Source organism: Coturnix japonica, chromosome 12 (assembly GCF_054131305.1).
Source record: "Coturnix japonica strain WE chromosome 12, WE-NBRP24, whole genome shotgun sequence".
Lineage (NCBI taxonomy): Eukaryota > Metazoa > Chordata > Aves > Galliformes > Phasianidae > Coturnix > Coturnix japonica.
The window spans coordinates 10,264,867-10,289,932 of NC_140674.1; the positions used below are offsets into that span (position 1 = coordinate 10,264,867).

The 25,066-nt window shown below is 39.4% G+C and overlaps 1 protein-coding gene across 8 annotated transcripts; it reads right to left on the reverse strand.

Annotated features, from left to right (window-relative positions):
* Positions 1-735: 735 nt before the first annotated feature.
* Positions 736-22,746, reverse strand: GK5 (glycerol kinase 5). Of its 8 annotated transcripts, XM_085513004.1 has the most exons (17): positions 22,604-22,736; positions 21,738-21,863; positions 20,746-20,839; positions 18,461-18,536; positions 17,898-17,991; positions 16,879-17,010; positions 15,435-15,510; positions 14,734-14,795; positions 14,568-14,641; positions 14,155-14,215; positions 12,921-13,047; positions 12,183-12,287; positions 10,214-10,299; positions 6,369-6,472; positions 5,207-5,266; positions 3,054-3,187; positions 736-1,734 (listed from the first exon to the last, which is right to left on the reverse strand). In XM_085513004.1, the coding sequence occupies exons 4-17, from the start codon at positions 18,520-18,522 to the stop codon at positions 1,598-1,600; spliced, it is 1,314 nt and encodes a 437-aa protein (XP_085369130.1). In that variant the 5' UTR covers positions 18,523-18,536; positions 20,746-20,839; positions 21,738-21,863; positions 22,604-22,736; the 3' UTR covers positions 736-1,597. The 8 variants fall into 8 exon arrangements, with proteins under 8 accessions (XP_085369130.1, XP_085369131.1, XP_085369133.1 ...); XM_085513005.1 differs by lacking the exon at positions 21,738-21,863 and having other exon boundaries at positions 22,604-22,729; XM_085513007.1 differs by lacking the exon at positions 22,604-22,736 and having other exon boundaries at positions 16,879-16,988.
* Positions 22,747-25,066: the final 2,320 nt, after the last annotated feature.

Genomic DNA, 25,066 nt, shown 5'->3' on the forward strand with positions numbered 1-25,066 from the left:
CCAACTTGTGATATTCTGTGGTTCTAACACATGAGACTGTATCATCATGGATAAGAACTGCATCTCAATTAGGCAGACCAACCATTGGCACCATGTGCATCAATGACGGCAGGATGCACAAGGATCATTAACACATCTCTCAGCTGAATTCCTCATCTTCACATGACATGAGGTCCATTGCTGCCCAATCCTAAGTAAAACATTTGCAGTCTCAACACAGTGCATCTCTTAAAATGATAGTGCTAAAAATTAGCAATTATAACTTCTTTTTATATCACTACATTTACTATTAAACTGATCCGGTACCAAACCAAAATTGCATGTATTTTGGCTGTACTGTGGTCAGTGTTGCCAACAGAATCAGATTCAGCTCCCAATAAACAGCTCCACTGGGAACAAAGTGTGAGAACCCCAGTCAAGACTATAAAACAACATAACTACAAAATGAACGCAAGTCATGAGATTTCATCGAGGGGGTCACGGGTGGACATTATCTATAGGCAGACTTGGATTAATTAAACTCCTTCAGTGTGAACAAAGTGCAGAATAACTACAAGCAAGGCCACCACCTTCTGCTCACCATGCCAGACTGATACCCTTCTCTTTTTGGTCTGGTAGAGCATTCTTGTCAGTAACGCTTTCTGAAGTAGGAAATTATGATCAGAAACTGATTTATACACAGTCCTGAGAAACCTGTAATAATTTAAGATTAGTGATGAACACGTGCATAATTAATTATGTTTCTTTAATTAGTTTATTTTAAAAATATAAAAGTAGTAACTTCAAAAATAGACTTTCAACCCTGTTTTTTTCCCAATAATAATAGGACTCAGTGATGGGCTTGAAAATACTAACGTTACAGATTTTCACAAGTTAAATGCAGTTACAGGTATGCTAGCATTGATATTAATTGTGTCATATAATGCAGTTCTTGTCTGTATAAAATTAAAAAAACGTAGGTACAAATTAGACCGATAGTAAACATCAGCTACAAAAATCCTGGAAAGAAGCATCTTTTAAGGAGTTCTGAAAGCATATTTGCTTTTGTTTCTCATCTTAATTTTGTGCTAATCCCAAGGCACCACAAAAACCCCGTCACACAGCTGGGTCAAATGCTTCCTTACAAAGTCAATCAAAATGTGTGAGGAAGCTACTGGCCAGGCTGTATCTTGATACACAATCAATTTCCCACATCCCCTCTAAATAATTATTTTACTCTTAGAAATACCGAGGGACGTGTATGTCCCTCTTCAGATTCCTCAATGGTTAACATATCAAAGCTTTTAAAGATCAGATGGGAGATGAGTTCCTCAGTAGAAAACACATCATAGAAAAAAAACCTCCCAACATATAAAGTGTGGTTTCAAGCAGCTGGGCCACCCAAAGGGGGTCATTGAAGGGACATGAGTGCTGCATCTGGACTACAGCTGTTGTGAGGGTGATAGGAAGGTTCACTATGGAGTGCTAAGTTATCCAACAGCAGGAAGGTTATCAAAGGACCTTAGAACTTTTATATATCATCGCAAATTCCAGTTACAATTTTAACCATTCTGTTAGTTTTATAATTTGATTCCTTCTATCTCCCAAATGTCAATTTCTACCAGTGCAAGGAGCATTTCACCGCTTGCATCCAGGTGTCCATGGCAGGCTTGTATTCCTTCACATCCTTCTGGGGCTCAAAAACTGCTTCTATTCGCCTCAGCTTCTTTAGCTGTTCTTTGTCAGTCCAAAGTCCTATAAACAGAAAGTTCATTCTCAAGTTCCACTACAAATATGTTATTTTTGAGTTGTTTTAATTTACTTACAAGAGATCCAATCCAGAAACACAATAAGAAATCACAACAGCTTTTCTTTACTTAACCAACAACTTTCTCAGAGGGAAGCACATGTTTTTTTACATTGTGGAACTCTTTTCCAACAGCATCCACTTGTTTGGAGTGCTGACAACAGCACATCTGCTTAACTGGGAGAGTTTCCAAGGAACAGCTCTGGAAGACTGAAGTTCACTGTGCCTTCAGCCACAGGTCCCTCTAAATGGCAAGGGAAACCAAAACTTAGCACTACTGGCTTTCCTTGTGCCCTATAAAGTGCATAAATGGCAGAAGACAGCTGCTGTTACATATTCAGATTAATTTATGGTATCGAATCGCTCTTGTTTGTCAAAGGACCTTTTTACAATTTTAATTGCTGGACAAACCTTACCTGAGCATGTAATTTTTATCTTAGTTATGTTATTTACATAGCAAAGCAATTTACTGAGGTACACATCCATCTACAAAATATTTCTCCATTAAAAAGAACTACCGATAATTTGTAGTTTAAAGTCAGGTTAATTATATAAGCCAGTTCTTTCTGAGCAAAGCTGGATTCCCCTCCACCCCCATTCATTTATTTTATAATTCCATTCTACTTATTTCTGTGAAAATCTCAAAGAATAAAGGCTCAGTTCAGAGACGACAGGGTACAGCTTCACAGTGCTGAACATGAGCAAGGCAGCCTCCTTGTCACATGATCCATCCTCACCAAGCACTGCTTCACTCGGTATGAAAATGGAAAGGGACTCATGGTGTCCAGGTCAGTGAAGAGAGAGGAAGAGAAGAGAGGGTCCACCTCACTCCTCCAGCACTGTATCCTTCTAAATGCAAATGAACCCTACAACCCATATGCAGTTACTTTTCACATTGAGCTTCCTGCTGCTAATTTCTGTAAGGCTAAAGGATAAAACTGCTCAGCAAATTCAGACTTTGTGATGAAAATATAAATATGGTCCTTATTTATGCATGGCCCTATCACCCATTTCTACGGTCCATCAAACACAACAAGCACTTGGATAAAAAGAACTGTACAAATGTGAACACATTTTTACTGCAGTTTCCCATAAAGAGAGTGAAGTAATCCACTGTGGACATTCTACAATCATTTTAAGTCTATGCTATTGTTTTACACTGCTGTTTTTTGTTATTGTTTCTTTTCCTGATGTTTCTTCCTTATCTACAAACACACATATTACCAGAGAAAAACATGAATTTCAGATGATGTGTTTGTATACGTACCTGATGCAAGACCTGCGAGAAAAGCTGCACCAAGACTAGACATATCTGTATTTGAAGGCTTTTCTATTTTCTTATTAATCAAATCTGAAGTCATCTGCATGACAAAACTGTTATTACTGACACCTCCATCAGCTCTACAAGGAGAAAAGAATAAAAGATTATAAGAAAAGTAGAAGTGTTTAGTTCTAATGCTTATTTACCACTGTTTCAGAATACAGCTCCTGAGGTTTCACACCCTTGCACAGATCTTTCCATTACTTATGCACTTATGTTTGGGTAACAAAACCCTGCAGCTGCTTAGAAAATTCCACTAATTCAAATGCACCAGCTGGAATGTTCTATACAAGTATGTCTCAAGAAAATTTTTGTGTATTTTGGATGTTTCTAAAAATAAAACAATTAAATACTGCCTGATTGGTGAGGTTAACAGCATTCTGCTTATTTGTATATACAGTTAAACTGGATTTCAACCTCTACCCTATGGAATAGAAACCCTCTATCTGCAAAGTCATGATCTTAACACCACTGACATGCATTTTCCTCATTCTGTAAAAATAAAACATTCATTTGATTCAAGCTACGAGTTAGGAAAATAAAATGAAGTTTGCAAACACTGTTTGACACAGCTTTGCTGCTGAACATTCAATCTGTTCAGTACATATTCTACCAAAACCTTCCTTTGTGGCATTACACTGCAACGTGCAATTATTTCACTAACAACTGAACAGGTTGCACTCCAGCACTCTACAGAGCACTAAGATCATCCTTGTAGAGACCACTGCAGACTGCTGTAACACAGAACAAGACAGCCTTCTCAGTGCTTGCCTTGGTGGTGTTGAGACAAGCAACAAGCAGTAATAGGAATGTATAAGACTAATGAAAACAACACCTTTTTAGGAGCTTGTAGGAGGCAGAGGCTGGGAACAAAGGATATAGGACAGTAGCTAAAAAAGGAATGAACATACAGAGGGGTAAGTAAACTCAAGGCAGGATAAAACAGGATTCAGAACTTACAGACTGTTAGTAAAGATAAGAGGACAGAAGAAAGGGAGTAAAATTTACACTCTATAGAAAAAGCCATGAAGTGTATGTCAGTACCTTCTAATCCTTAATCCACAAGCTAAATTCCTACTAATATTAGCAAACTATATTATAGAAACAGCAATTTTGTATTAATAAATAAAACAAAATGCAATAATACAATTTAAAGTTTACACTACAATGTAAATTGAATCAGAATTTCCTAAGGAATCACTGCTACTCATCACTACTGCATTGAGCCCAGCTGTTTCTGTATCTTGACCTACTCAGTTCCAGTATGCGATGGAACACATGAACTCATACCATCCCCTACCTTTGTGCTTTTACCATCCTTCCACCATTCAAAATTCTCATTTCCCATCTGTCCACATGTCTGCCAGTCTACAACTCCCATTGCACGGGTATTCCACCCATGGGAAGTGACAGAAAGTCTCCTCACTGTTCTTGATTGTGATACTGCAATGACCCCTGGCTGTCAGAAGGAGAACTTTGGGAAGGCTTTTCTCATCACGACAGGCTGGAAGCTCTAGGATAACGAGTATGTACAGCCCAAGTACCTACTAAAATAAACAGGGTAGTTTTCCAGCAACAAAATTCTGCTAAATCTTTCCAATAAGTTGCCATTAGCCTATTCCAGGGACTACTACTGCCTCATGAAAGTGTCTTCTTAAAAGACTGAAACAACGCCAACGTTCTTCCATTTGAATTGTAAAAACATTCTTCCCTTATACCTCAAAAACAGGTCCAGTTTTAACTAGGTCTTCAAAAACAATAACTCTGTGACAGACCCCACATAAAAAATTCCAGCACAAAAGGATTTTCATTTAAAGGGCAGGATGATCTTTGTAAAGTCATTGCTACACGTATTCTAACATGGCATGAAAATAATTTTATCTTAGAGCAAGTCCTTACTGCCTACTGATAACCACCAATGCCAATCATTTATTAATACATGACCCCTCTGCGCCAATGTTGAAGTTATATCAGCATTTTAATTGGTAACAGTCCATTTCTCAGCAGCAGAGTTCTTACATAGGATAAAATACATAATAAAGTTTACACCTGTTTGTATCAAATTCTCACATATCTAACTGAAGTTGCGAGAAACTTACCGAACAGTTCGAAGCGGAATGCGTACCTTCTTCACAATTATATCAAAAAGCTGTTTGTTTCTTAAAAAAAAAATAAAAAAATAAGTTCAATTAGGTGTTCTGAATTCCATAAAGTGTTTCCAGTATCTACATAGTCAGAAAATAAAATACAAGACAAAAAATGCCTCAGTTGTGTCAAAACCACTGCATAGTTAACAAGCTTCCAGAATGCTTAAGAAAAAAAAACAACACTCTGAAACTCCGTAACATACCATTAAAAAGGCACATCACATTTTACTGCAAAGCATGGCACCATGGAATGTACATTTATTACCTGCTGAAAATGATTACAGGTTTTCATTTACAGGCAACTGTTGATACAAGAAGTGGTTTAGAGTGATGAAAGCACACTGACAGAAGTGCCAACTGAAATTTCTCCAACTGTTCTTTAAAGTGAACATCTGAAAGCTCTAATTTTGACTTGTTCTGAACCCCAAACACAAAGGCTCTCTACCTTGTTTTTAAGAGATGCAGGCTCACTGCATCTCAAGTTTTTCTCACAAGGAAGAAAAAACTGCATCTGAGAAAGCTGCAGTGATTCAGAGTGTTGTTACCTTCTCCAGACACACTAGATTCAAACTGCATTCACATTCAGTTCCAGTAATACTGGCTGGCATTGCAAGGCAGAACAATATGTTTCACAGTCATCTAGAGGTGTGGTCACACCTGTGACTAACTGCAATATTTTCACCCTTGACAGTTGGATTGGTAAGTGCTTTCCAAATATTTCAACATATCTAAGGTGCCTATTACTGCATTTTATAAAACACCAAAGATTCAAACTTCAGCCAAAGAGCAAATATGGAGCGCGCTACAGCTTCTGACAGAACACTGTCAGGAAAGTCAAGACAAATTTTCAATGAAGTATTTTTAGAATTAGTCAAAAAGAGTATAATTTAAGAATCTCTGTATGGCAACTTCATAACAAAAAAACTCCAAACTAATACATAAATGCAAGTTTATTTGCAATGTGTTAAAAAGAAGAGGCAGCTGAAATTCCTTTTCAACATTACTGCAATGGATGATTACAATTGGTATTTCACAAACCGTGGAAGTAAACATATCTATTCAATACTGCTGGCTGAAACAAAACCAAGTGTGATAATGTCAAGCAAGGAATTACCTGAAAGCTACAGATTCCAGAATAGCTCGTACAAGATGGTTTCTGGTAGTAGTAGGTTTCAGCCCCATGAAAGAGGCACATAAGGAGGAATTATTTGCAGAAACCTGCAGAGAAGATTTCACAATGAGTTTGCTGAGTTACATTTGAAGGCTTTTGAGAAAGCAGTCAAATAATAAGAAAAAAAGTAACTTACGACAATTACAGGCAGCATAGTGAAAGAAGAAAATTGAAAACAACATGTGAGCAGCATATAGTGTTATTAGCTATAAAGCAGTGAATGCTTTAGCTTCTCTCAACTGCAAAAGTGTTAAGTAAATTCTTCCAAAACTGATGTGCTAAGTAACACTAACATCAATGCCTTCTCTTTTAAGTTCATGCAGTGTACATGTGATGTACATAGGACAGTGCGCACTGATACTGCTGTTATCTGGCAAAATTGCACTTCTTTTTTTAACCCCCTTCTCTAAACAGATTTACAAATCCATTTGTGTCAGCATCTACTGAGCGGAGCCAAGCAGACATTACAGTTTTCTCAGTGTTCTAAAAGAAGGAATGCTGACAAGGACAGCAATCATTTTTATTAGCTTACACCACAGTCTGTTTTCAGTGACACCGATTAACAGTTTCCAACAAAAATTCTAATGCTCACTAAGTTGTCCTTTTTGTACGGGAGGACAGATTGATAAATCTCCTCTCCTTCGACAAACTTTATCACAAGAAATAAGTATGCTGGTCCTGACTGGTTTGTGACAATGGTAAGTCATATTTTCACTAAAGACAGCAGTTTTTGATTTGAAACTATTCTTTCTAGTTTGAATTTCATGCTTATGTAAATGTGTCCATGCATTTTAAAGTAAATGAAGAAAATGCTAGGATATGAAAAAAAATAAATAGGTATGGATAGGTACATATGCAACAGCACCAGAATGGAAAATACTGAACTGGCACTTAAATAGAAGATCATGATCAGCAACTACCAAAAAGCCTGGCTTTCTAAGCGGAACAAACTTTTACATTTGAAGTCAAAGAAAATACTCTTTTCTTTTCCCACATACATAAGTACCCTTTCCATTCTAAGAATGGAACCATCTGTGCCAGCCCAGAAACATAATGAAGATTCACTGTTCACAGATTTTCATATAAAACAAACCTGAAAGCACGCATTCAAGCTCTGAATATGCGTGAGTGTCCTGAAAGAACCAGCCAGTTAAATTACTACTCATTTCAAAACAAAAAACAAACCAAAGAACCAGGAAGTGATAGTTGTACGTATACATTCATATAGACCAAAAAGCTCTGGTTTTGCTGCTACTACCAACCATAGGAAAACTCCTAATTCTGATAGAATAAAAGCAAGAATGATTAATACACATATTCACTCAATTTCCTGTCTGCTTTCACAATGATGCTCCTTTCAGTGTTCTGCATCACAGCAGTACAATCCAGTAAGAAGTGGATTTGTTCTTACTGCCTTTATATGGATAAGCAGAGAACTATTTTACTCTGTGTAGGAAATGAATATACAGGCTTCACGAAAACCCTCCGTAACTGCCATCACTGTGAAGTCTAAGAAGCGCTACCATGCGACCATTTGTGTCAGCATCCAGCCAGTGACGCTTAGCAGCAAGCAGATGAATTCAGCTCTGTTCATGTTCCTTTTCAGACCATTAGATCCATTCAATTTCTACACTAACACAGAATCTCTCCCTGCTGGTCTACTAGGATGCTATTAGTGGCTACCAGTGTCAAAAATGAACAGAAATCCAGCCATCTTTTCATTTCTTCCTCTTCTTTTTTTTTCTTTTTTGAAGTATTGTTCCTAAATTTGGACTAGGAATATTCAAACTAGGAATAAAGATGACAGAATCTTCTTGGTGTTTACCATGAAGCTAGCTGGGGCTCATTCTGGAGACAGTGTCAAGACAGCAATGTGGGGAAAAAAACCAACACATGCAAAGGAACACAAACCAACATCTCCAGAACTTAAATATTACTGGAATTAAATGGTCAAATATAACGTTCAGACTAATATTTGTCTGTGTTAGGAATCCTTTCTGCAAACACTGGAATATGCCATGGCTCAGTACTTGCTTATTCAGAGTACAATTTCTCACAGTAAATGCTAAATGGAAACATTTTAGCTTTACTAAGTTTTACAGTGCTAAAAGTAAAGCTAATGATTAGGGCAGTTGTTTGACAAAGTCGCTGGACTAGCTGTAGGTGAAAGTAATTATTTCTAAGACACTAACCGTAGGAATGATCAAATTGAGTGTTGTAAACTAGTGAAAAATCAAACCCCAAACTTTTACATCCTTACAGAAAGACAAGCTGCCAAAAATATTCCATCCAAGACACACGTATTCAAAAGCAATGAATCACAAAGACTTCTAAGAGGAGAAAAAAAATGTTCTGGTGATTTTTGAAAGCTTTCATTTCAGTGTGCCTGGCCAACCTGTTCAGTAAGTTTATAAAGTTAATATTCCAAACGACAACTTAGAAAGCAAGTCTACACCATAAAGTTTCTCCAGAACGTCAACACTGACTAGAAAACAAATAATTGTTGTGGAGAAAAATGGCTACTTTCATAGTGACAAACACACAATGTAGGAACAGCTATGCTGCAGAAAGCATGCTTTTAGTCACAGCATCTCATGCTGCTCAGGTAAGTAGCATAACTTAACACAAAAGGTTGGGGTCCATGCAGCCTCTAGGTCAGCAGCAGCTACATTAGCAAGACCTGCTCATTCTCATTCTGTATGAAGGCCTGTCTAGGAGCTCTGACTTGCAGCTCTGTCACTCTGTGGTGACAAATTAGAAATTATTATTGCCAACTGTGAAGCCCATACTGGAAGCAACTGTTCTGCAGATGAACAGGCAGTGTGTCAGCTCTCCAGCTATCACCATTTGTCATCTAATGTAATTAACTGCAATTCCTATCAATCCCAAACCAGATTAATACGCTACAGTGAACTGCAAAAAAACATCACCTTTCTTGCTGCCTCTGAACAGGAACAGTATCTCACCTCCATAATGAAATGCAAAGTGGATCATGAAACAGAGGAAAGGACAGACAAGAAGATATACAGTCTTTAGCATAACTGGAAAGCAAGATGAAACAATCCAGAGCCACAGATCTAGAGGGGAGCAACTAATTGCAGGAAGCTCCTCAAATAAAGAGGAAAATAAAAGAAACCTACTGGAAGATGGAGGGGACTAAAATGCCGAACTAATTCCAGGAAATCTTTACTATATGCACTGTGTTCAGTAACAATAGCAACAAAGCACAAAACCTACTTTAGTGGGAATAAAACTAATTTACGTTAAAATCTGTGTAACCAAGACACATCTGTCTATTGTTACCTTTGCCTTTCCTAACATCAGGACATCCAGTTTACTCACATTTAAGGTCCATGTTTAAATACTCTGATGAATCACAAACTACATACTGAAAAGAGGCAGGATAAAATGAATTATTTTAGCACAGTACTTGGAAATGCTATCTCAACGAAGGCTCTGTATGAGGCAGAAAAGATATGGGTTCAGATTCTCTGACACTGTCTACCTACTGTGGACACGTCACACAGTTTATATGTCAGGCCACCATCTGCACAGTGGAAGTAATTTCCTACTTAGTAAGCTTTTTCTCTTGCAAGGGAAAGCTCTAAGCATTCTTACCACAAACATCCTCACATGATGTGGTGAGGGACAGAGAATAAAAACATGAATATTAGAGTTTAAATATGGTGTTAAGGTGTAAATTACTACATTGAAACGAGACAGAAGTTGTAATTTTAACTGAGCTACTAAGAACATATTCTTAACTATATTAATAACTATAATTTTACCTGAAAACCTGGAACAAAACAAACGCCTTGAGAATCAACAATACTCCGTGCCATTTTTGCTGTTTCATCTACACTGGTGAAAAGATCTGTAAAGATGCATAGTACATATGCTTTTATTGTTTATTTCAGTTTCTTTAAATACTATTAAAAGACAAAAAGCTAGAGTTGGGCCACCTCCTTGTGCAATACTTCCCAGTCACGCCCCTTTGGAATATTTCTCCATTTTGTTCTAAGGGAAGTCAACACTTCTCTTGTATTTCATGTCCAATCACAGACATTTAAACGAAGACTAAATTAAAAAAGACCCTCTCCCGTCTGTCACACTACAGCCTTTTAATCTTTGTGTCCTGTAAAAGATCATTAGCTTTCCAGACAAACAGATCTAAACAGGAGTTGAGATAGCTAACAACAGCACCTATGCTAAAAAAAACCCTAGATGTTGAAAAACATGAAACACATTTTCCTGTTTCCTCTGCAAAGATGCTCTTACTGTCAAGCTAAACACCAAGTGACTACAGAGGAAATCCTTACTACCCATCATATTTTATCAGCTCTCAATCTATATGTGCATATATATATTTATTATTTTTTAAACAAGAGACTGACAAGAATATCAGGTCCTACTATCAGCACTCTCACAGAGGATGCTGTAACTGTAACTGGATGACTCCTTTCAAAACTCATTACAGACATCCCCTCTTGAACTTATTCTTCACTCATATACATTCCTTAGATGGCCACATAACACACCATCAAAAGACTAGAGATCTCCAGTAGAAGATACCCACGATTTTGTCTTGTCCAAGAGGTAAATCCTCCTACCAAAGATAGGTTAATGTAACTCAATTTAAAAAACCCTCTTGGAAACTTACCAGGACTTTCAATTTTACCTCCATAAATGTTTGAAAGTTTTGGATCATACAGTGCCCAGACTAATAAGCCTAAAGCATATCTTTTCCTCTTCTCGCACTCACTATTTCTGAACCATATAGTACTTCTATAGTAGGATAGAGAGTGAAAAAGACTGAGTGAGAACTGAACTATGTGTGGAAATGAACTATTTCCTCAAAAAATTAATGGCTCTGATGAACAATCAATATAAGTCCTACTCAGTACTTAAGGGGATATAAATCTGCATGTATATGCACACATTCACCAGAAACTGAGAACTCAATTGTGGAAGTTGGTGGCAAGGTGTACTTCGGAAAAGCCTTTCTCAGATAATCCAAAATTTAGGTCATAAACTCCTTTTCTGCACCCCAGTAAGGCTTACCAGGTTTTTAAGCGAGACAAGTAAATAGTGTATTAGAACACTGAGAAAAATTCTCCTGTAAACGAATTACTCAACATCAACTACTAGAAGGCTACAATACTCTTAGGCTTTTATTAAACAGATGTGCAAGTATTTTCAAGTCTGTAGCTAACCCTGAGATGTAGAGCTAACAATCTCCCAAAATCTCTAACCAAGTATTTGCAGGTTGTAGCATCTACAATTACATTAACTAGACTGAACTGACAGTCAGTTCCTGTGCTTCTTCTCACGCCCAAATACCACAAAACAACCAACACCACAGAAGTCTCCTTCATACCATTTCTATTTTTTTAAAATAAAAAATGTTATGCTCAGGAAAAACATATGCTCAGGAGTAAAACATTTCAGGGAAATAATAATACACAAAGGATGACCTCACAGACAGACTTGGAAGAGGAAATCATTATGCAAAATGAGTGCAAACCAATCTAAGGCATCTTAAGAGGACAGAAATGAATTCTACTAAATCTAAACTATCTGCAGTAAACACACTCACCAGAGAACCTCCTGCAAAGACTGTGGATGTCCCAGACACGTAGGCTAGTTTCTTTAGTTACAGATAACTCAACGAAGCTCAAGAACATAGCTATAGCCCTATAAAGCAGACTAACAAGTAGCAATATATTACATCCTACTACAAAATCAAAAACTACTTACTTATATCCTGAGCCCATTTGATGGTAGTGCCAATGTTTGACACAGAGCCTTCAGTTAAGTAAACAACTTCTTCCCCGATCTTCCAACCAATCAGTGGATACAGACCTTAATTATTTTCCATGAAACAAAACAAAAGACCTAAATAAATTACAGTCCTTCCAGGGAAACACAGACAATGAATCCAACTAAAAACATACAGTATTTTTTTTTTAATTTCCTTCCAAGAATTAAAATAGCCACATATGAGAAACGAACGAACTCAGCAGACCATCAATCAGTGTTCACAACTACAACATTTTCAACACCAGAGAAACCCATTTTTAGTATTTTAGAACAAAATTAGTAATCGCTAAGTACGCACTTCAAAGTACAAGGGCTCAAGGGCTGGAACTTATGGTGACCCACTGGAAAACTTTGATGTGAGAAAACAGAGCACCAATCCCATACATTTCCATTCCTGTACTGCACAATAATGCTACCAAAAAGTATCACTACTAGTTATATATGGTGTCTTAATCCATTTTTTTTTTTTTCTCCTCTGTTTTTCTGTTCTTAAGAATTGTATTTCAGGACTACCAAGACTGCCATTTCTAATTAAAGATTTTCACAGTCCTCTGTCCTGAAAACATTTTTAAGCTGTCTTTCTACAGCTGAAGACAGAAGGCTGAGCACAACAATTTTGTATCGTCATCATTAACAACTGTCAAATAAAATGAAATTATATAATACACAGCCTACCCCTGTGTGATGCAAAGAGACTCCCTCCTGTATTAACATTCCAGAAAACACCTGTACCCATCGTCAGTTTAACATCTCCTGGCTGAAAGCAGCATTCTCCAAACATTGCTGACTGCTGGTCAGCTACCTGCAACAAAAATGTACTGACAAGTTAGCCACCAGCTGCTGGATTTTAAGATATCAGTGTAAAAAAAAAAATTCAGTGTATTCAATATAAATAACTATTCAGAAGTGAACTGAGCATACAGAGCATCTCTACACAATTTCTCAAGTATTTGCATGCCATTCTAACACAGTCAGATTCATCACTAGAGGCAAATTAAACCATGTTTTAGTTCCAACTTCCAAGACATAAACTTGCAATGCTGAATAACATGTCTTGAAAATAATAACTCTATTGTTTGAGTCTTTTATAAGGATAAATGGGGCTTTTGCAGTCTCAAGGAGAAGGCAGCAGACTGGCTTCAATTTCTCTAATCACAGAATTCTGAGTTCTTAACTCCCTTTTGACCTGCCGCCCCTCCTGTACCAAATCATTTCAGGATGATTTTGTCCAACAACAATGACATGTTAAATTTGTCTCCTGTTTATGCCTTAGTGAGAAGAAGAACTCACAATAGAGGATATGACATATTTTTCATTTAGCTCAGTTTGGGCAGATTTTTCTACATTACTGCAATAACACGTTTTTCCTATCCAAACTCTACTAAGACGATAAAATGTTATTCTCCACTTGTTTTTAGGGAAAATAAATAAAATTCACCTCAAGTGGATCTACCAATAAACACCCTTACATACACTGGATGGTTGGAGTGGATCATCTTAGAGGTCTCTCCCAAACTTAATAATTCTATGACGCACGGAGTCTCATGAAGCCAAGTCAGGCTGTATCCCATTGCAAGCCTGTATCTAAAACAAGTGACTTTAAGCTAAAGAGAGATTACCACAGCTTAGAATAGAACCCAGGTCTGTTAAATGCTATGTTCAGTACTTAATCATTTGGTCATCTAACTTCAATGGGCCATAACCTCTATAAATCCCTTTCCACTCCTCTCCTCTGTGCTGTAAGCTTAGCCTCTGAAGCAAAACTTAATTACTAATTCTACTATAGTTAGGCCACAGTGAAGGAATAGGGAACACATACTAAACAAGCACATATTAAATCAGAGCCAGATAAATAAATACAGGTACAGAAATATAAATTTAAGTAAAAAAAATAAATATCTTCACTCACCAATGCCATTATTGGAATAGGTACCCCAAATATTTCAGGGTCAGCTGATCCAAAATTGAAGCTTGAAACAAATTTCATGAGAAACATCACAACAATGAATTGACTTTTTTTTTTTTTAAAAACAAAACCTAAACATACAAGGACTGTGCCTGTACATAAATTAAAGGCAATGCTACCTCTCTATTGTAAGGAAAGTGTTAAAACTTTAGCTTTAAGAATTACTGATAGTAAAAATAACATTCTGGATGTAGGATTAAAATTGCACTTGCGCACATAATCAAAGTTTAAAGTACTTTATATATTTATTTATATATATTTATATATTACTTGTCCTGTGCGGGTTATGTAATATTTTTATAGAAGCAGTTAATTTAATAGGTATCATATTCTTAAAAATAAAGCTTCACAGTTACCTTGTGTCTTTCACTGGAGGATAAATAGACATCGGAATGGAAAGTAAATTGCACAAAGTGGGGTTCCAGCATTTCTGAAATAACAGGAAATAAAGCAAAAACATCAGAAACACTCTCAAAGTGCAGCAAATAGCAATAATGTTCATATGGAATCAACAGCACGCACCGTGAAGGGTTCAAAAACGCCTGTAGAACTGGCATTGGAGTAATCTGTAGCAAATACAGAACCTGGTAAAAAAAAAAAAAAAAAAAAAAAAGAAAGGTTTCAGATGCCCAAATGTTTAAGTCATTATAAACATTTTTTCTTTAAAAATCTCCTCAGCTCCCACAGAACATAAGCATCTACAGGAAAGGTCATGCTGAACCCCATCACTACACCAAGTACTCTTGCTGCTTCCTGCAAAGCACATATCCTAACTGCTTCATTTTACTCTCATGAAGATGCTCAAAAAAGAGCTGATCTGCACTGTATTCCATCATCATCTACACCATGGCTGAATCATCAGCCCTCACTCAGCAAGCGGTTCTGGGACAGAACCTTGTCATGCTTCCACATTTCTCATAATTCTTGGCTCTTTTGTTTTCGCAGATGCTTTTCTTCAGTCAACACTGGTTAGTTCTAATGATTATCTTTAAATCTTTAATGTTTAAAAGGCTGATTAGACACAGTAATCACTTCCTTTTCCAATTACCCTTCCAGTGCTCAAAAATTAATTCAGTAATTCAGTAAATATTTTAAAATATTCACCATCAATTAATGAAAAGCATACACCATCAGAACATACTTAAATTCAGTGATAGTCATGAGTATCACTGTTTAGATTCCAGTACATTTTATTAGCATTTAAGAACAACAGTAACACCCACCTTTAGTCAATCTATACAGTAACCATGTGTCCACTGTTCCAAAGCAGCAGTTATTCTTTTTGGCAGCTTCATCAGCCTGGGAACAAATACAGAAAAAAAGGATTCCATATTGGATACAATAAAGAGAAACATATTCCCTAACTTGTTTTTCATTTTTTTCTTTATTGTTAATGATAATAACATCCTTAGAAAGTAAGCCTCTAATACCCAGTATTTCTTCAAAGAAATGCGATCCAGCTCTGCAAGTAGTATTATCCTACAGAAAAACTGTTCATGATGCTAATAGAGAACAAGGACGAGTTCTAACAGCTGCTGCAAAGAAAAGAACAGCAATTAATTCTTAGTGCAGTGGAGTGTTGAATAGAGGAAATGAGGACCAGAGCATACTGTACTGAAACACAGAATAACAAGAATAGAAGGAATATGTCTCTTTCATAATATGTACTCAGGCAGAGTGAAAACAGAGGAAGCATTTTCAGGTTTATGAGGTCAGAGAAGACTCTAACTGTTCTTTTCTTTGAGATATTTTTCCTCCTTTAAAATGGGAAAGCAATGTTTCATCTAATGCCCACTGACCAAGACTGCGTACAGCCACAGAACTTAGAAAAAGAACACAGAAATTAATTCATATGAGAGCATGACCGAGTGCACTATTCTCCGTAACTGAGAAACATGTTTCTGAGCTTTTTAGTTTGGTAATAATTTATTCTAAATATCAGAGCCCGAAAAATCTATGGAGAACATTCATCTCACACCAAAGCCCCAGCAGCTGCAGATCTTTTAATTCTGTTGTATTCCTAATCCACAGCTCATGTTTTCAACAGACCCAACCTAAATATACACATAAAAACTATCAGACCTTCTCAACAGTTAGGCTAATAGCAGACAAACTCACTCAAAAAAAACAAACAGAGGCTTCTTTACACAGGAAAGACAAAAATGGATGATCATAATTTTATTAAACAATAATCTGAACATTATCAGAAGTAATAAAAAAAATTAAGTTATAAATACAGTAAGAAAACAAGGAAAAGAGTAAGGATTAGAGCAAAGAACTGAGGAAGAAATAGCTCCAGTGGTCATTGCTCCATTAGATTAAACCAGCACAACTTACTTTACACATGTTTTCCAATTTGAACTGCAACAAAGTGTGCAACTAATTAGCATCTGATTGTTCAGTATGGTAATGCACAGGTAACTAGAAAAACTGGAGGGTCCAGACTGGCAAGGTGACAGTTCCAGCTGGGAACGTGCCATAGAAAATAAATGTGCAAACAACTTTAAACAAAATCTAATAACTAAGAGCAGAATTACGCTAAGTGAAGTACTTTGTTTTGGTGGGTTTTTTTTTGAGGAAAGGAACAAAAAGCCAAACATGCAGAGGTTATACCAGCAGCCATTATGATGGATTAAGGAAGTTCCTATTTTTCCTTTTCCAGCTTACCTCAGGTATGTTTTTAAAGACCCACGACAACTTCATAGAAGTCTGATGTGTTGAAAAGGTAAGAAAACTTGGAGCCAAATATCGATCATTTCCAGTAAAGAAATGAAGCACTGTAAAAATAACATGGATTACCTGTTTCAAAAGAAAACAGTTACTTCTTCAATTTCTTCCTTTAAATGTTTCTTATAAATTAGTACTAAAGGACGACAATACAGACAAAAGCTATGCTCGTGCTCAAGTTCTGTTAGATAATCCTTATATATGATTTCAGTGGCAGCCTGCCCACAACAAACACCAAAGAGCAGCTGCACCAAGCAGGTCTGTCTTGTTCTCTGCATGCCAGCAGAAGTCAACAACTGCTCCATATTACAGACAGGTCCCCTGTCTGAACACAATGCACAACACGGCTGACAGTATTACAGTTATTCCCTTGACAGTTCTCTTACAGCAAAAGCAAGCTCAATTCTGTTTTAACAGAGGAATCTAAATTTAATCATTAAAGCTCCACTCAAAATATGTGACAAAATGCAGTTTTTAGCTCGGTTTTGTTATACTAGCACGCTTACAAAAAATAACTTCAGTTTTCCCTCCCTGAGTAACATTTCTTTTAAAAGAAGCAGGAGTAGCACAGAATGCACCCTCCTTAGATGACCTCATTAAAAAGAAAACACAACGCCCAACGTGTTGCCAACCACAAATTACCTACATTCAAAAACTGTTTCAGCAGTGTTACCATGGGACATTTTTACACAACGAAGAGACTGAACTGTAACAGAACACACGTCAGACTTACAGACAGCTTTTCCCATAGTTAAGTAACTTCGTGTACTTTATTGTTTTTTAAAGTACCATTTTCCACACAAATCTTGTTTACTTGCTTGTTAAAAGCTTTAGGCTGCAGCGTTTCATATGAATACGTTCACAAAGCAGTTGCAGAATTTCATATACCACCCTCCTGCTTCCTACAAATGAAGCAGTTATAATAAATTCAAGCAATACGCCACTTAGCAAAGCGTTACCTTCAGCAGAAGGGACCTGTTCCAGGAATTCACAAGCTCAGCACTCCTTAAGTCTTGCCAGCTTATGAAATTATGAAAAGGTTTCCCCGTCCTCCTGAAAAATAGCATTGGAACATCCTCACTTTCAGTCATAGAATGTATACAGCCCCACCTCGAAAGTCAGTGTGATACACCACTTCCAACCACAACATTTAACAGCTGGTCAGTTTCTAACACAAGTGCACGTCTTCATGTTGGGTGTGAGAAACTGGCAACAGGCACACAGACAGTGTGGGTACAAGGCTTCTCATTGGAATTTTGAACAAATCACAGAACCATAAAATCAGAGAATCACGTAGGTTGGAAAAGACCTTCAAAGAGCATTAAGTCTGACCGATATGTATTAATTTCTTCCAAAGCACCAAAACAACAATTCTGAGCTGCTGCAAAGTGCAGCTTTGCCAACACAACACAGCATGACAGATGCTGGCTGCCAGATTGAGTTCAGGATTTCTACAAGCTGTTTCTGTCCAGATCACGGCAATGAACACAAATTCATTTTAACTAACACAGCGTATACATACTTGTGCCATGTGATGAAAGTGGATCTTTGCGTTGAGATGCCAAGAGCAGCAACTTGCTTCATGTGAATTCCAGCAGCTAGAAAATAAAAAGAAAACAAATGCAAAAAAAATTGAAGAAAAATTAAAAATATGACTTCTCTAACATAACTTTAAAATCTATGGAACGCAGGAGAAATAAGCAGAAAACAGGTCAACACAGACTGGGCACCTGAGTGGCTACACCAGTGAAATAACAGGGAACTCTGAATCAGACCAACTGATAGCAAAGGCAATAAAGCTGCACTGCTCACAGAAGTGGCACTGACCCTCTGTGCCATCTGAAAGGCCAGATGGGGCCTCACTTCAGCAAACTAGAGACAGGCAACCTGCAAGGCACTAAGACTGTCATGCCTGCATGTAAGAAACCAGTTAAAACGTGGGTGTCACAAAAGCACAGAGATAAAGAATAAGTGTATTTACAAGTTTAAAAACAAAGAGGAAAACTCACAATAACCAAAAGGAAAGAAATGCCATAGGGAAGCAAAAGTAAACTGATTTTTTACATCAGTCTTTGGTAATTACCTTCCTCATCTTAAATATTACGTTCCTTAAGATTTTATAATTAATAACAAGAAATTTATTTGCACCACTTAATCACTGAACGCAACTAAATATACTTGAAATTCAGAAGCAGAAAAACGTTCATTTGGATACAGGCACGTTTTGTTGCTGCACTTTCAAATAACTGGAGCAAAACAGCTTTTCTAATATATAAACTAACATAAGTATTTAAATTTGTTCCCAGCCATTTTTAAATCGGCTCTGGTCAGTTTCCACAGCACCTCCATGCTTAGAGAAGAAAGCTTAAATGAAAAAACGATACAGTGTAAGATTCTGAGTAGTCGTCTGACAGGCAGTTGTGGCCAAAGCACTGCTGATCTCTTAATTTCTCAGCCCAACTACTTGAGCAAACCCTGAGTTCAGCGAGTACACCCTGACAACTGACACCCTCTGAGTGACACTTGCAGAAGAGCTTTCATAGGAAAAGGGCCCACCTGACCTGCTCACTGCTCCATTCGCTTCTGCCCCATCCTCCCCCCCCTGCCCACAGACCTTGTGGTTCTTCTGCTGATAAGGGCGATCAGCTGAAAATCAAATCAATGCTTTTGCAAGACTGTCAGCTCCACCTGCTTGCACAAGCACTGCACAAGCAGTAGGAGCGTAAGGGAGGTGGACATAGGAGTGGGTGGCTTGGAACAGCAGCTCTGCCCCTCCAGCAGCAGCAGGTATGAACTGAAGATAGAATCAGACCAGAACTGCTGCAGCTCGCTGCTGGCTGGTGTGGCACAGCTTGCTCTTCCCACCTCCAAGAGCTATGAGCTGCTCCCAACACTTTTCTTGTGTCAACCACAAGGCTCTTTTGGTTCCTCTGTGAATTGGCCTTATACCCATTAGAGAGAAAAACAAAACAGAAGGTATGGGCAACTGGGGAGCTGCTTCCAGGAAGGACCAAACCTCAGAGAGGAGCGGGATAATGCAGCCAGAGGCACATTCCACCTCAGTGCACACCAACCAACCCTCAGCTCACACCTACACGCAGACCCACATCTCAGCTCCATAACTGTGTGCCCCTGTGCCCTCCCTCTGCCATCAGCTGTCACTCCTGCCCCAGCACCACGCCCTTCTGTATGCTGGCACAACTGCTGGCAAAGCTCTGCTGGCACAATCAGGGTGTGGTGATCTGATAGGGGAAACTGCTGCAGACTTCAGCACCCTGGCAGAAAGGAGGGTGGGACTGCTGCTCTGACAGCGCTGTGGGCTCAGGTTCACGTTACACAGGTGCTTAAGAGTGGCCTGTTGATAGAACACACAGCAGCAGCTTCCCCTTCTAGCAGGGACCAGAGAACCTCTGCTTCCTTATTCAATCCACAGAACGGGCAAGTAAGCAATAAAAGGAAGAGCAGGCTGTGACGGAGGGCACACACGCAGTGCCCTGTTCCTGTGCAGCAGCATGCACAGCAGCCCTGAGTTCTGTTCACAGCGGTGAGCAGGGCAGCAGCAGGGCACTGTGACCGGTACCATTGTGTGACTGCTGCTGTGCTGCACCCCCAGCACGGCCCAACACACACTAACTGACAGAGGTGCTGTGTGACAGCACGGCCTTACCACACACTACACACATACGCTCAGCTGTGTATTTCCAGTGTGATTTTAGAAATAAGTACTAACTGCAGCTGACCAGCTCGTTAGCTGACTAGTTCTGGAAAATAAGCAACAACCTTCTCACAGGCTCCACGAGCCGTTACCTTGTACAGCCTCTTTTATGACACCGACAAACTGACTCCACAGAACTTCGGGATCCAGTTCAACCCATCCGGGCCGGGAGTACAGCGACTCCACCTGCACACAGGAGACACGGCGTCACCGCGATCCTCGCGCTCATGCACCGTGCCCGGCCGTCCGCTGCCCGCACCACGCCGGTACACGACGGAGCGCCTTCCACCAAGGGCCGAGCCGCTCCGGACACAGACAGGGCCGGGTCGGGCCGCACCTGAGCGGTGCTCGGAGCCCACACCGCGCTCCACAAGGCGGGACGGCGCGGCCGCAGCACCGCTCGCACAGAGCCCGCAGCTCGAGGGCGGCTCGGCCCCACAGCCCCAAGGCGGCTCAGCCCCACAGCCCCAAGGCGGCTCGGCCCCGCGCCCCCCCGCGTCACCTTCCTGCAGCTGGAACCTCTGACGGCGGCCCCGCGATCATAGACGTGGCACTTCACGGCCGTGCTGCCCACGTCCACCCCCACCACGTACAGCGCGGGGGCGGCGCTGCTGCCCGGCTGCCCGCACGGCATCGCCCGCCACGCTCCGACTGCGAGCGGCCGCCGCCGCCCGCCCGAAAGCCGCCGCCAGGCCCCGCCGCGGGGCGGGATCCCGCCGGCCTATGGGCGCAGGGGGCGGAGCGCGGCCCTGCAGGTGGCGGCCTGGGGAGGGGATGAGCGCCAGTGGGGTGATATGGAGCGGGAGCGTTCCCAAGCGATGCCACAAAGGTGCCCTCCGCACATGGAATGGCTGCTGTTAAACAGAGCCAGCGGAAACGAGCTGTTGGATACGCTTAACCCGCGACAAACACTCCAACTTAGTCTTAGCCTCAGAGCTGAATTAGAAGAATTGGTCACCGGGACTTAACTAACATTTAATTAGAATAGGAAAAAGAAAACAGCACTGAAAATATTTTCCCCCTGAGACTCAGAAAAATTGCACTGCAAACTACCCAAAGGAATAACTTCCTCGTGTTCTTGTACCTTTAAACCAGGAATAGCAAGAGCAGCAGAGGTCACTGGGACAAAGGTTCGGGCACCTTGAGCAGTGCTGGAGCCTCCTCCCCAGGGAACGGCTCCTTAGAAAACCACAGTCTCTTCATTTCCACACTGAAATCAACAGCCTTTTATTCAGACCGATAGATATTAGGTACATAAGATAAACCTGCCTGCAACCCTGCCCACAGCAGCGGGGAAAAACTCTTCCAACATAAGCCAATCTATGCCTCCATCATCTTAAATTCCATTTAGCAATTTAAAAATAACTTAGACCTCGAAAAGAGCCATCGTTCATCTCCTGTGAAGAAAATTAACTGACCCAACTTGTACAGCTGCTCTTCACACATAATCTCAGTTATGTAGCACATGTAAGAGAATTGCTCAATTTATAAGACCTTATGAAATACTAATTTTATATTATTGTTCCAGTTGCAATGTGATAAAAGAAATGCAATACAGGAGACAATGGAGGTTTTCCTCAGGCAGATGCAGCCTGCCTGTACACAACTTACCTGGCACAAACTTAAGAGATTTTGTCATAAATAACAAATTCCACTCAATTGCTATTTGTTTATCCCAAACTTCTTCCCATAGAGAGAAAAATCTAATTGCCAGCACACATAGAAGACCCACATTCATCTTAGCAGAGGTCAGAAGCATTCATTTGAAGTAAGGATGTTCTAACACTCTTCAAAGGTCTTCTATATTGCACTGTAACAATGACACTAAGCCTGCACACCCCTAAGCTACCATCCTCATCTTTCTATGTAAATGAGAGCATGCATGTGTTCGCTGTTGTTTTTTTTTTTACTGTTCCAAATGGCAGAGACATCACACAAGACATCACACACCTGGAGTCATGCACCAATTCCTCACACTTCTGTATCTTCTGTGCTGGAATCTTCAGTTTCTTTGGTCTCTGGAAAGCGCAATTATTCTCATCTCTTACTGCAGTATCAAACACAGTGAAGGAGTGGAGGCACACAAGGAACCCATCCAATACTGTAAGCAAAGGAAAGGAGTTATTCCAAACAGCAAAACATCAGGGATAACAAAATATTATCTCAGGCAATAGAGACAACACCCACATCATGAGGAATTTATAAGAGAAGTCATTGTGCTCAGCACAGTTCTGTCAGCAACAAGGACCCTCCAGAGGGTTTTCCAGTTATCCAAGTCACAACAGGCCATGAGAGCTGGGAGTGCTGCAGATCCTGCAGGAATTAATAGGAAAAAAAACAAGCCAGGCTTCAAGTATGAATCAAACTTGGCACTGGCACCACTAACAGAACTTCAGCAACCAGAACCGAGGAGAACAAGACCCAAAGCCTGTAACGCATGCTTTTTTTTACAATTTCTTTCCCTTTAAGGTCCATTCCTTTCCTTACCTGTATTTTGTCTCATCAAACTCTGTACCCATTTCTTTAGCTCTAGCAGTTTAAGAAGTTTCAACGTTATGTATTTACTTCAGTGTCTTCAGTCAGTTTGCTTTTAAGAATTCCTCTCTTTTGCTACTGGTTTTATATCCTACATAGATGATTCTGCAAGCCTCTCCTGGAAAATTAACAAATGACCCAAATTGAAAGTGATGAACTTCTGGCAAATTTTACTTCAATAATTTACCATACAACAGCTCTTGGTAGTTCCTCCTGTCCTCCTGCCACCACTCCTCTTAAAATCAAAAGACACCACCACCAAATCAGCTAATCCAGCAATTTAGCTTCACAAATGAGTTTTAGGCAGTGATGGGATGTTCCTTAAGCAGGTCCACTCTTGCTACATAATCCTGCCCTCACCCTGCCCAACTGTTGTACCAACACAGCTGCTCCTGTGGTTCCTCAGTGAGCTGATTGAGCTGAAAAACAACATGAGGGAAAGTTTCAATCAGATGAATTTCTTGATATGATTCATAATGTAGCAACAACACAAAGAGTTTGGCACAATCAAGTGGGAACAAGTCACATGAGGCTGGCATAGCCAGCCTTTTCACTACAGAACTGCATATTGTAACTGCCCACACGAGTAAAGGTTTGCATTGAAGTGCCTGGGACACAAGCAGTCCTTCCTTTCCACAAGCTCTCCAACAGAAGTAACATTTGACAGAGACTAAGGTGGATCTTCAGCCAAAGTTTTAAGTCACTCATGTGTTAAATTATTTATATAACAAAGCAAGTGAAATGATAAGTGTTTTATTTAACATTCCATTATTTGCCCATGCTTTTAAACCCACGCAAATGATGTCCACGTTTGGGCATATTCTACATGCATATGTAAGACAACGTCTGTCATCCTCTGCATGTCTCTTAAGGAACTACAAACAGCTTTGCAAAACAAAGGAAATTACGTTGTGTGCATGCACTGTTTCCATTTATGTATCTATGAGTAATGAACGTGGAAAGTCAGGGCCAAACAACTCTTTTAAAGAACACTGATTTCACAGGTTGGAAATTCAAAGCAAAGACTAAAAAAAGGAAAAAGACCATAAGGGAAGCTTAAGGACAAGAGAACGGGTATTCTGGAGGCTACAGGGATGAAGTCCTTTAGTATTGGTTCAGTAAGACCAAGCCACTTTAAAATAAATAATAAATAAAGCATGAGGAAGCAAAAAGAAAAAAAAAACCACAGAAATCTAGAATCATCTCAGTATAGGTTCAATGAGCTCAGAAGTTCCAGCAGTTCTCCATTTGCACTTGTACTGGAACCACAATTGTTCTTGCCTCACCCTGTAACCCCTACAAGGTTTCTGACTGAATTTTATTGCCAGTTACTGGCACAGAAACTACATGCTGGCCTTGGATTGCCAGCCTTCGTCTTTCCAATGCAAAAAAATACAGGACTAAGGGTCGTAATTAACTTTCATAAAGCAATTCTGATGCATTAATCATCACTGACCAAATTTTATCAGAAAAAAATAATTAGTTTTAATGGAAAATACTTTCTCTGTCCTTCAAAAAGTTAGTTAGGTTTACTGTTTACACTTGATCTGTGGACTACCTCTGATCTTTTTGATTTGTATTACCCTTCAAAGCAGAAATAAAACAGGACAGTTTTTAATCACAGAGAAGAATGTAAAAACCAGCAGTAATAAGGAAACTCTGTTGGAACGATGGATTCTTAAAAATCAACAGCTCCTTACCTCTCGATATCTGATTCCTCCAAATACGTAGCAGTTACAGTCTCAATATTCACGGGTCCTCATGCACCTAAATTTGGATTGCTTGGGCCAAAACATGTACTCAACCTGCCTCTGTGCCCATGATGCCACCGTGTTTCTTCTCCAGAGGCAGAGAGAGAAGAACATAACTCTGTCCATA

Coding starts and splice junctions, on each gene's coding strand:
- GK5 (XM_015871468.3), bottom strand. CDS start 21,287: ATGCCGTGCGGGCAGCCGGGCAGCAGCGCCGCCCCCGCGCTGTACGTG. Junction 15,511..16,878: donor TCTTTAAAAACATACCTGAG/GTAAGCTGGAAA, acceptor ATTTGTTCCCAG/GCTGATGAAGCTGCCAAAAA. Junction 12,288..12,920: donor TCTCTTTGCATCACACAGGG/GTAGGCTGTGTA, acceptor AAAATAATTAAG/GTCTGTATCCACTGATTGGT.